At 33.8% G+C, this 13,567-nt stretch overlaps 1 protein-coding gene across 1 annotated transcript in view; it reads left to right on the forward strand.

The window, feature by feature from the left end:
- Positions 1-12,765, forward strand: part of LOC149556671 (uncharacterized) — a 191,409-nt gene extending 178,644 nt beyond the window's left edge. Inside the window, exons 9-10 of the mRNA XM_089831091.1 lie at positions 11,010-11,114; positions 12,244-12,765. Of these exons, the coding sequence (XP_089687217.1) occupies positions 11,010-11,114; positions 12,244-12,381 (243 nt within the window). The 3' untranslated portion in view covers positions 12,382-12,765. The remainder of the gene's footprint in view (positions 1-11,009; positions 11,115-12,243) is intronic.
- Positions 12,766-13,567: the final 802 nt, after the last annotated feature.

Consider the following 13,567-nt stretch of genomic DNA (forward strand, 5'->3'; position numbering starts at 1 on the left):
TTGCTTTCATTATATCTCCTGCCAGTTTTTCTTGTCTTCCTAGATAATTTGATTGGTGTGTTTCTTCAGATTTTTCCAATGATGCTTCTCCCTTCTTCATACGTTGCCAGCTGTGCTTCTCCAATTTGCATACATGTAAACCAATATTCATTGGCTCCCACATTATCATGCCCAATCTCCCTTTTATTTGCATCCAAGCTTTGATACCATGTTATTTTTCTGAGGATCACTGCAAATGTATTAAGCATTGCCATAATGTTTGGTATGTGTTTTTCAAATGTAGTAACCTTTTATATTTATATTGAGCATAAGCCATGAATAGACATGTCCCTTCAAGGGGCATGTCTATTTGTTAATCAGATAATTAATAATAACAAATGTGTATGTGTGTGTGTGTGTGAGTGTGTGAGACAATACCCTTACATCTGAATTATTATAAACACATATAAATAAATTATCTCATATATAATTGTATAGAGGTTTATCCGACTAAAGCTATCAAATATCAACAACTAAGAGGCAAACAACATATGTGACGTCATCAATTTTAGTAAACTCTATGTGTGGACAAAAAACTCTGACAAAATCACTGTGGTAGAAGGGGAATTTGTTTTAGAAGGTAATGACAATCTTCCAATAAGCATAATACATTTGTTTCTTCTTCTATATAGAAGTATTCAATAATATGCAAGGTTACAAAAAAATTGGTATCGACAGTCTCCTTCAATATCATTTTGAATTTTTAAAATGAATAACAGATATGCATGCATGAGTGAACTGTTATTTGTCTAATTATAAATGATGACTCATGATTCTGTTGACAGTAATCTGTCCGATTAGTGCCAGGTGCTTGAAAGGAAAATATACTTCCATCTCTGTTTATGTTAATTCTTGGAATTAATCAGAATTTGGAAAGTTACAATGGCCAGCAGTAATGATCAGTATATAAACTTCTTCCGAATTCTCTAAACAATTTAGTATCGATGAGTAAAATAGTTTTCATTATGGATAGAGGTTTATGTTTGGTGTGGCAGTTAGATGACAATTTGTAACCTCGACAAACAAACTTCCTACAGTGCTCATTATAAATATTCTCTTCATTTGAAAGGTAGGCACAACTGTAGAAAATACCATTATGATGAATACATGAATAAATATAACATTATGAGGAATTCATGAATATATATTACAATGTTGTCAAAGACGAAGGAAAGGATATTTTCAGTTAAAGATCATTGATAAGAAAGATATGCAGAAGGTGCTGAATCTGGTAAAGATTTATTTCAGGTTGGAGCTTTGAGAATTGTTTGAGTTGATGCCCAACTTATTTGAGTGGGTGCTTATGTTATGAGAAAGTTGATACTTGACAAGAGTTGAGTAGGTGATCATTTGTAGTAGTTGTTGCTCTTGAATTGGGCTTTGGAGACTCTGTAGGGTCGAAGCCCTTAAAGTTGTATTTGAATCTGCACTAGATTTTGCTTCCCCTTCTTCTTGAGTTGAACATGTTTTTACTGACCATTCTTCTTTTATTGTTTGAAGGTTGATACCAGATTCAAAGGAACTCTAACAATTCATCAAAGACAACCTTGGGTGAGATAGTTAGAAGGTTGATATCAGATTCAGAGGGAGTCTGACAGTTCATCAGAGGCAAACTTGGACAAGGAGGTTAGAAGGTTGATATCAGATTCAAAGGGAATTTTACATTTCATCAGAAGCAATCCTAGATGAAAAGGTCAAAAAAAGGTTGACATCTATGTCATGAGTTCTTCTTGTGAGGAGACATTTGAGGTACAATTCCTTAATGAGTTCTTCTCTGCAAGGGAGAAGTTCAAGATGCAATTCCTTGTAATGCATTCTTATGTATGAGAGAGAAGCTTGAGGTGGAAGCCTTTGTTTCACCCTCTGGCAATAGTTATGGTCCTTTGACATGGTTCATGGTGGATGTCATGTGTGTTCCATCATGACAACAACATGTGAGAGAATCTGTGGTGAACTTCCTTTTACCTGTGATATGAATATCTTTGTGAGGTGATGATCTCACAACAATAAGATAGATATCTCATAAAGTGATAGATATTCATTACACACGTAGATATTTTAAAATCTATTATGGTTGGTAGCACATGTGGTGGTACCTGAGGACATGTTGTAATGGTAGATACCATAAATTCATCATGGAATATAGCACATACAATGGTATCGAAGGACATAATGGTAGATATCGTAGAAGCCTTTAAGGTGGATGTTGCATATGGTGGTATCCAAGGATATGCCTAAAAGGTAACCTTTTAAATCCATTATGGTGGGTAGCACATGTGGTGGTACTCAAGGGCATGCCATAATGGTATAATCATAAATTGATTATGGAGGATAGTGCAAACAGTGGTATCCAAGGACATATGGTAGATATTTGAAAATCCATTGTGGTGGAAAGCACAAATGGTGGTATACAAGGACATGCCCTAAAGGTAACTTTCTAAATCCACTATGGTGAATATCACATAAGGTGATATCTAAAGACATACCATGTGGTAAATACATCCAAAATGATCATCTCACATGTGGTGATATCCGAGGATATGTCAAATGGAGATAAATTCATTATGATGTTTATGGTAAACCTTAATGATAAATTTATTATGATTTAACCTTATATGGAAGCCTCCCTAGCTAGAGGGAGTGTTGAAGTTAGCTTTAGGAGGCTTACATATCCAATTCACAACAATGTGTCAAATAAGAGACATTAATAAATAAACAAATTAATCAATTATTTTACTGTGAGTTATCCAATATCACTCCATTATTACAAAATCCATTTTATTTGGCTATTCATTGTGACATAACCTAAGTGGATTCCTCCCTTGCTAAGAGGGAGTGTTGATGTCACTATAGCTATGGTCGGATTCGTTTAGAATGACATAGAGGTTGTGATAATATGATTATTGTCAATACAATATTAATTTTATATAATATTAATTGAAATTATAATTATTATATTAGTAATTATATTATTTTACATAAATATAATAATTATTATATAATTATATAATAATAATATATATGATTATGAAAAAGTGGCATCCCTTGGTGAAGGGCACCACCCACATATATTGAGGAAGAATAAGTCTTTCTCCATATTTGAATTGACTAGCAACATACAGGCTCCAAAATTGCATAATGGATGGTAGAATTACTGCTGCTCGAAGAAAGAAACAGTCTACCCAAGGCTCCCTCATGGCTCTTGCCCATATTGGGATTCAAGTGCCTCAACGTGATCAGATTACTCTTTCCCTTACGAAATCAGAATTAAAGGAGTTCTATGATCTTGTCATAGTTATTAACGCTAATTATCAATTCTAAGACAATGTTATATTAAACTTAAATTTGTAAGTGCACAATTATCCAATTTGCAATGTTATTGGAAAGCTATAGTTTATAGGTAATAAGGAATATCTTTACTTCCTAATGGATAAATCAGTAATTAAATTATCATTGTGAACTAAATTATAATTTATAAATCATAAACTTCAATTTAATATATACTATGCAAGTGATATGGGTACGATTATAACTAATGTGACCCATTTGATTGGGTGAATGTGACTTCCACCTGCCAAGTCAAATTTGATTTCTTGATTACTTACAGACCGATAGAATCAGAATTCTCTGAGTCTCATGTGCTGGTTCCTTGTTGTCTTTTCAAATCCCACAGTGGCAGTACTACAGTGTCTTACTTTCTGTAATGGGACATTTAACTCTGCATTTAATTCCTCTACAGTTTATTGAATGTTTTGCCCATTTGTGGCTTTCTAAAGTGCTCGATGACACCTAGGAGTGTTTTCTAATATACGTGCATTGGTCATGGATTCTTCCTTTCCTTGTGGCATTTTCTCTTAGTTTTATTTGCCCAATGTTCAAGGGTATTCCCTGCAAAAAAATTATGTTCGAATTTTTTATATTTCCACTTATTTTGGGTCATATTGCTAAGAAATTCTCCTTTTAAACTTCTTTCTGTAATGCTCAATGGATCTGTACTGACATACAATTTATTTATTGTTCCTTCCCCATTCGATTCTTATTGATCGTTATTTGTGCTTTCGAATATTGTTTAGTTTAGCTTTTGTATTCAAGGTAATGGAATTCGATGCCTTCCTTAGTCAGCACATTATTCATTATATACTTTTGCCATGGCCCTTATCTGGGAATGAAGTGTTGATTAAATAAGATCAATGATTAGAAAAAGTGACGATCACTTATTCAAATCATTGAAGTTTATTATTATTACATTTGTTATTCGGTTCATTATTAATTTAATAAAGAATGACTAGTATTAACTTTAATAATGATTATTACAATTAGATTGGAGTAAGATATTATGAGTATTATTTGATTACACATACAATTAGTAAATAAAGTAAATATAAATTACAAATGAAATGATTGGAATATATTGTGTACCACAATGGAGGCTCTTTCCTTTGAATCGATACTAAATTAGTTTATATCTTATAGTCATTATCTATTATTTATTATTATTAAGGCTCATGACATGAGCTCATTGAGGGTAGATTGTGTAGAAACCAGAGCAAACAATAGAATATAGTAAACTTCGTTGTTATGGCTAATATTCAGTTACCAGTGTTTATGAGCTTCAATCTTACTCAGAGGTTAAAGGTATACCTGAGTGGGAACAAACTGTGAAAGCAAAACATTGTAGTCTTTTGAAGAACAAAACTTGGGTCATTCCTAATCTTTCATCTAGGAAGAAGCCTATTGGCTGCAAATGGCTGTATCAAGTTAAGTACAAGGCTTGACTAGTTGCTAGGGGGTTCTCATAGAAAGAGGGCACTAATAATGAGGATACTTTTGCTTCCATGGCCAAAATGAATACCATTTGGCTTGTAATTTCCAATTCAGCTCAGTTTAGATGGAAAGCCCATCAAATGAATGTCGAGAATGCATTCCTTAGTGATACTTTTTGGATGCAAGGTGTCTATTAGACACATTTTGGATGCAATATTGCAAACCTACATCCACACTCGCAGAGATTACCAAATCAAATTCACCTCTAGTGGGTGAATCCATGTTTAGTTAACTAGTGGGCAGCTATGTTACCAGAAACAAGAAACAAGAAACGAGACGACAATGGCAACCTGACGAGAATGCAATATTCAAAAGTTGCCTATAAGAAACATATGCGTGTATATATATATATATATATATCAGTTATCATAATTGTATTTATATATTAAATTAATTAATAAAAAACTATATTCAGTCTTAAATATGAAATACAAAATTAAATATTTTATTGAAATAAAAGTCTTCCAAAAAGATTGCATCCAAATTACATTACACTGCTAAAATCGAATGGAGTTCTCCTTAAAAAAAATTATTTCATTAATTAACACAAGTCACAATTCAGCATGAAACAAAATGTTCCATTAATTGACAGAATTTCTAAACTCATGTGCACTCTCTCAATCACAGATATTATTGGAAAAGTTACAAATATAATTTCAATTTTTTGCTTGAGAAACGAGCGTTTCTTGCGTTGAAACGTGTTGCTGCCATCGAAATGCGAAACGGCAAGCAAATGCCACATTTCTGGCAACTGTGGTGGGCAGTCTCATGTATCTCATTGCCACTAGACCTGACCTTAGTTTTGACATGAGTTACACCTCTCGCTTCATAACTGTGCCTAAAGTTGAAAACTAGATTACAACGAAGCATGTGCTACAATATGTGAAGGGCACTTTTGATTTTGGGATTCTATTCAACAAAAGAAATGATCCTAGACTTATTGGTTTCATAGATTCATACTGGGAAGCTTTTGTTGATGACAAGAAGTCTACATCTTGGTATTTCATCAGTTCCAGTAGAGGTGCAGGCACATGGACTAGCAATAAGCAACAGGCAATAGCTCTTTCCTCAAATGAAGCTGAATATCAGGAAACTATTAAAGAAGCTGGTGAGACAGTTTGGCTTTGAAAAATGCTTTCTAATATGCACACGCCTCAAGCAGTTCCTTCACCTATCTTTTGTAACAATCAAGTAGTGCTCAAACTTGCAAAAAATATTGTCGTCCATGAGAAGACTAGGCATGTTGAGCTTAATTGTCATTACATCCATAAACTTGTTGAAGATGAATCAATACAGTTGCAGTATTTTTCAATTGAGGATATGTTTGTAAACCATTAAGGGAGGGTATTAAAATAATATTTACATATTTATTTTGTCAAGACTTGTAATATTAAATCTAGTTAAAGAGCTTCTAAATTAGGCTTCACTTGAAGACATAAGCTTTCCACAATCCATAATTTTGTGATTGAGCTTCTGGTTTTAACCATGTCTTCCTTTTTACATCGACATCTCAAATCATACTCTATGATTCATCATAAGGATGGGGAGCGAAAGGAGATAATATGACTCAAAATGTTGATGTAAAAAGAATATAGTTAAAATTATAAACACAATCACAATCTTTAGTGTTGGTGTAATTAAATATTCCTAATTACAATTTACTTAAGCATTACTTAGGATAATGCATTACATAGGAGTTTGGTTTGTAGACACCTTGGAGTTTGCATTTTATTCTAGCACATGCTGTAGGCAAATTTCACTTTAGGTGGTGATAGTTCTTATCTCATTTCCACTTTATGTGTGAGATCCACCTTTAGTGCACTTATCACATTATTATACTCTAATTGTTGCAAATGTTTGCACAGACTTCATTGTCCAATGGAGGATGATCTACCTTTGGTGGATGTGATGCCACCTAGTGTGACTGATAGGTTATCTCATGCTTTTCTCCTAGCTATTATGCATTAACTCAATATTCAGGCACATCTACATTGTACACATTCATTATCATTTGATTATCAAATTCAGTCAATTAATTGATCATATCATTTTGTCTCTCTTGCTTGTGCTAGTCTTTGGGATTCTAGATCTTGGCATATCCTATCATTGTGCTAAGCATATTATTACATGATGCAAATGTCATAGGAGCATTAATTGCATAGCCTTGGGAGAGTTTTTTGCTTCAATTGTTGAGGGTTTCTATTTAGATCCGGGTTAGCATCAGCTTGTGGGAGTGCCTAGAGAAAAATCTGGCCTCATTATTGTGTTCAAGTGGCCATTCCAACAGATTTTGACTGTAAATTCAGCTATTTGTTTCCAACATAATTTAGAAAATTTGGCTTTATTATGGGAGATGTGCATTTAGGAGTTAGGCGACAGTATTAGGAAAATATACCCTTCTAGTTGAAAATAAAGGATCGGAAGACATGATATAATCTGCTGTATCTGTAGTACACCTTGGATTTCTCAGCATGTGAGGGGCAAAATGACATGACATAGCCCTTGGGTATTATTAAGGTGTCTATGGAACTGTAGTCTTCTATATATCTTCCTTGAGTTAGATTCTTTCCTCAAATAATTAGATCAGAAAAAAATCAATAGGTGATTGGACATTTTTAGGGAACATCAATTCTTCTTTTTTGGGTTGGAAGTTCAGCTTAATGATTGTTTACTGTGCAAGTTGATGCAGGAATTTTAATTGATGGTCTTAAGGAGACTAAGAAAAATCAAGAGAGATCACTCTTTCACACGATTTTGACCATATATGGGAGAGGCAACGCCCTCCATATGTATTGCTGATAGGTCCTGCTAGCTAAGGACAATGTGCTTCTGGTGCTGATAGATGTGACAGAATTGCATTAGTCATAGACTATGTTGCCTAGTACGCCCTTAGGGCATTTCACACCGGCACCGTGTCCACCTGTGGGGACCTCTTGGTATGTACTAGTGTTTGGGCATGCCCAGGTATGCCTCTGAGCGTACACATGCATACCCAAGTGTTGAGCGCCAAAAAGCTTAGTCACAGGGTTCGCTGAATTTCGGGCATGAGATTCGAAATTTGGCGAACTCCAAAATAGCATAAAAGGTTTGTTGAAATTCGACTAAAATTCGTCCAACTCATATACCTGTTTCAGCTTTTTGAATAATCTTGAAAATGAAGGCTGCAACACTCCGTAGAAATACTTAGATGAAATTAAATGGGGTCGAATCCTTAACATTTTCTTGAAATGATTGATGTTGCATGGGACATTGAGAAGGCCATTGTGGTTGAATCCGGAGGCCTCTTCTGCCACAATCAGCTCCTCTGTGAAGATAGGATGGTGTAGATCATTTATGATAATCACAAAGCACTCTTTTCATAACCACAACCCTTATGAGAAATTCATGAATTTGACTAGGCTTGACCGCCGACCAACTTCGTAAGCTATAGTGTATATATGCCCACACATCGAACTAGGGTTTATATGTCCCACACATCGAACTAGGGTTTATATGTTCGTTGAATAATATTTATAGTGGTAAATATTATTTATTCATATTGTATTTTTATATGTTTAGATAATAATTTTTTATATGTTAGTATTAATTGTTTTATTTATATGGTGATATTTGTAGTGTTGTTTTATTTTTAAAATTTTGATGTTATCAACATTATTATAATTTGTAGTGTTTTAATATTTAGACAATATTATTTTTTATGATAAATAGTAGTAGATAACTTACCTATTTAAATTATTACATTGTTCTATATAATAGTAGTAGAAATAGCATACTATCAAATGTATTTACTTCAACATTTTTTAATTCTTCTTTAATTTTTTTGGACACATGCATACATATGTGTGTGTCCACAAACTCATGCACCCAAGTGCATAAACAATTTACCTTTATCGTTCTCGTACCTATGCTTGCGACTGTAACGACAACGTAGATAATAGAAATTAGGGAAAGGGATCATAATAGTTATCAAATTCCAATTGCCTAGGCTAAAATTGAACCTTTTTTTCAACACCATATAATATTTTTTTGGTTATACTCTTTTAAAAGAAATAACAATTGAATATGTAAATAAATCAACAATTAAAAGTATGGAATTCAATATTGAAATTAGTAGAACAAGTTATATTTAATGTTTATTATCATCAGCATTGAAAACTTAGATTCAAAAAAATGTCAAGTAGTACTTTTTTGTGACAACTCTAGAAATGGCCACACTCGCCCCAAGAAGATCTCACTGCTTTAGGCCTGCTTAGCTATGACACACTTTGGAAGGAATATGTGTAATCTGACACAGCATGTGTACATGCATTTTTGCTGGTGCATGACAGTCCTAGCTAGGAGAATCATAGGTGTATGTTATACCCTGAGTTCGACATGCATTGTACGATCCTCTTATGTACATAGCCCACGAAACGACCTTCTTCCTTGAGTGACCTACATCATAACTTTCCAAGTTTTCCCTACAGGTTCGTAAAATATTTTGAGGGTAGCATCCGACCATCACACCCTTTAATAAAACATATAGTTACATTTTGACACATTCTTTACAAAGTATTTTACATGATATACAAGTATATAAGACTCTTCCTAGTATCTCCCTTAATAAAAGGGCTTTTATTGTGTTTCAAGGCTTATTTCACCATTCACCTCTTGTTTAATTTTAAAGGGTGGTTGACTTTTTCATCATTTGTTATTTTTTGGAGATCATTTTATTCTTTTACTCCTTTTTCCTAGTTTTGCTTTTATTTTTCAAGGGAAATCTATATATTAGACATAATTATATGAATGGGGTAGAAGTGTCATAACAGTGATCAGGAAGGACTGACAAAACTTGTTATAAGATTAGCATCCCCATTTGATAAACAACGTAGAGGCAATTACACATTGCCTTGAGAAAACATTCTTTTTTGTGCATGTCCTAATAATGTCTTTACACACACTAAATTGAATTTTGCTTAAGTCGCACACAAAATCTCATAAGACCAATGCATGCTTGCAAGGTAGTTGGCTCTCACTATTTTGACATAGGCTATGTATTGCCAAAACAAGTATAACAACTATTCTTCATAAAAATAAAACTCTAGTTGGCGACAAACCATTTTAGAATTTATGCCAAATGGAGCATGATGCACGGTGCAATTTTAAAGGAAAGGATTTAACTAACTACATGTTTATGTTGCAGGAAAAAGAAAGATGATCCAAAAAGGATTGTCATGTTTGGAACTCCTTATCAACTCTTATGTTTCAAATATTGAGGTTGAGTTGGCTTGCAATAAATGAGTAAAGTCTAATAGCAATTGGAGTTGTCTAAAAGATGAAGTTTGAACCTCTAAAAACTGTATTGCTGTTATCTGTTTTCCAATTAGGGTGCAATTGTTGTGAAAAAGTTTGTTATTTAGGAGCGTGACTTGAGATTGAATTTCTTGTGCTATCTAAATTTCTTTTTTGTCTCTGCACAAGTTTTCTCAAGGCATGTCTCTTTGTAAAGAAGCTATAAAGTTTGACAGTACAACTTCTTTCCAACTGCAATACACTCAAATTAAAATATGCATCTATAATGTTAATCTAATGAGCACTGTGACCATTGTTATCGACAATCTATGCTCAAAAATTTGTTGGTTGTGATTTAAAGCTTATATGTAATTAAAAAGAGCTAATAATTTATCAGGGTAGCAAACCAAGAAGTAGCAATGGAGCCCATAGATGGATACCCTACTTCTCAGTGATGTTCATATTTAAATACATGCTAATGCCACATAGTTGGCGAGCAGATGCTGCATATGAGGGTTGCTAAGTCTATAAAACTTGTATGTGGAAGGGATCCTTGTTCTTGAACCTATGATGTATCTTGATTGTAATGCAGGATTCACAAAATCACCCAGGTTGGAGTGACTATATTTTTTTTGTTTTTAAGTAGACTCTACTGGAGCTTACAGAAGATTTACCAAGTAGATTAAAATGGGGAATATTGTTGCACCATAATTATAGACATTGTATGGTACCTTATGACACTATTTAACCATGCTGAATGAATTTATCACAATGTGTCGTATTCATCTTATAGTAGAAAGTACTGAAAATTTGCAAAAGAAGCATTAATATAAAATTTCCATGCTTGTGACTAGTTATTTTTCTCAATTTTGCAGACGAATATGTGGTTGGGACAATTATTACTAGATCGCAGTGATGATATCTACAGAATGAAGGGTGTGCTTTCTGTTGATGGCTTCAAGGAACGATATGTATTTCAGGTGAGTGTTATCTTTGAAATCAAGGATCTCCCTTTCTCACTATCGAGTATCCAGGCTCAAATCCTGAAAGTAAAAGAAAAACTGGTCTGAGTCATCTTCTTAGATTTTGGCTAGCTTGTTGAATGTTTTTCAGTTTTAATTTTTCATAAGTTATGAGCAGACTGTTGAGATTCAGCATGTCTCAATGTGCACTTTTTGTTCCAGTTTGTGGGAGTGAGCAAGTCTGCATCTTTAACTCTTATAACTAAAACTTATAAAGTTTCAGCAGACTTATGATTTGACTGTCGGTCAGTCGAGTCTGCAAAAGAAAACAGAAAGTTTTACTATAAAATCTTGAAAACTGAGCAGTAAAAAAAAATCTTGCCAATTTTTCTGCTGAGTCCAAGTCGTATTGCAATGATTGTGATTGAGTTTAGAGCTATTTTATGGATTCTTCCCTTTGCTTTTATATTGTGACTTGGGGATGCTGGGGACCATTGAGCTGATCATTCACTGAGAACATACTTAGATGAATATAACATTGACTTTTATAGGAAGTAAAGTCAATAACGTATGAATAGTCTTTGTAAAGTACATAGTTACCTGTACAGCCTGAGTTGACCTAGTGGTGAAGAACTTGTACTCTTGAAAGAGAGGTCACAAGCTCAAATCCCATTGGGGGGTAGTGTATATGTACGCATTGTGTATAGCACAGTTTGGTGCCACCTGCAAGGCGTACGGGGTAGTCCCGAATTGCTGTCACCATATGTAGACCAAAAACATATGGCTGGTATCGTGAACTATAAAAGGACCTTTCATTTCCTTTCCTTCTCCTGCATTGCATATAAAACAGATTTGAGTTTATGATGATTGGTTCTAATAGGTCATCCCTTGGCAATGGCATGCAACAATCTAGAAACAATTTGTGCTGCCTATATTTCTTGGTTTAGCCATGATTTTAGTATTGGTAGATAGTGTTAAAATTCTGGGCTCTGTTTTGATGTGTTGATGTATTTGAATCTATGTTTGCATTTATTATCTAAGAATAAGATTCAAATTACTAGTCTTGTTGTTCTGAAATAGAGATGGTTTCACTGTGTTCAGTTATCTAATCTTCTTAATCGAGAATTTTTAAAAATTTTTTGTTCAGGGCGTCCATGATATCTTCCATGGTTCTCCTGATCGAATGTGGGGACCTGAAGAGAAAAGGACAAATAAGATCATCTTTATTGGAAAAGATTTGGATAGCGAAGCCTTGCATAAGGGTTTCAAGGAATGCTTACTCTAAATCTTATAACTCTGCATGTATACTACATGATTCTTACTTCACTGTTAAAGAGCATGCAAGCATTGATCTCAGTTTTCAATTAAAATATACAGACATACATGATAGTTGAGATGATTTTTGCTCATTCTTTCTAAAGGCATTTGGTAGATGCAAGTTCACCATCACAGGAAAAAGCCCAATCTTACATGCTTAAGCATGCCAGTTTTGTACATGTATGCAGAATCTTCTCTCATCAAACTTTTTCTATTCTGTACAGACATGTATTTTTTGTGTTTGTTTGATTATTATCCATAGAAGAATTTCATCCTGGTGCTTTATGCTGACTGTATAATGGACATTATTGCACTATTGTGTCGAATAAATGAGAAAAAATAAGTCTCAACATACGCTAGTTCCTAATCTAGAAATGGCAAAACTATTATGAATGCCATAGTCATAGTTTTGGCAATTTCAATTGTGTGTTACTATTGTGGATTTGATATGCTATTAAAAAAAATGAGGAAGCAGTCAAATGCATGAATATTTGATATAGGTTGGTTAGCTATATATTTTCATGTTTATTTAAAATATTAATGGTTATATACTAACTCATCCGCTTATATGTGTAACGATGAAAGGGTTCAATGATGCTAAAGAACAGGATTGATGGCCCTCAATGACATATCTGTGTAGCTATTTCAGCAGCTGAATGGTGTTATTTAGATACACATTCCAACCAATACAGTATGCAAATTAAAGAAAACACAGATTTGGAATGTGACAGCAGGCCTTCCAACTGCTATATGTATGAAATTAGCCTAATAGATGATTATACATTTTGAGCATAATGTTTGAAGCTGCGAAGCCATTCAATCAGGGTCAATTTTTTTTGACATAAGATGATTTTAATTCACAAATTTCCAAGACTGCTCAAAACCAATTTACTGATACAATAACACATTCCTTAATCAAGCATACCATTTGATAGTTTGATAGGTCTACAGATAACAAAACAGAAATTGAAATAAGGAAAATCTCCATGCCAATTCTATAAAAGAAATTTCCACTCATTTGGATCTGATAGAAAACTGCAGGATGAATATCTCAATAGAGGTTATCTTTTGCAATTGCATACACTCCAGTGATACAACTTAGCCTGCTCTTGATTCCAGTTTGGTAACATAAAAATAGTAGAACTGAAATCTTA

This window comes from Cupressus sempervirens, chromosome 5 (genome assembly GCF_028749045.1).
Source record: "Cupressus sempervirens isolate cs-2001-9-10 chromosome 5, ASM2874904v1, whole genome shotgun sequence".
Classification (NCBI taxonomy): domain Eukaryota; kingdom Viridiplantae; phylum Streptophyta; class Pinopsida; order Cupressales; family Cupressaceae; genus Cupressus; species Cupressus sempervirens.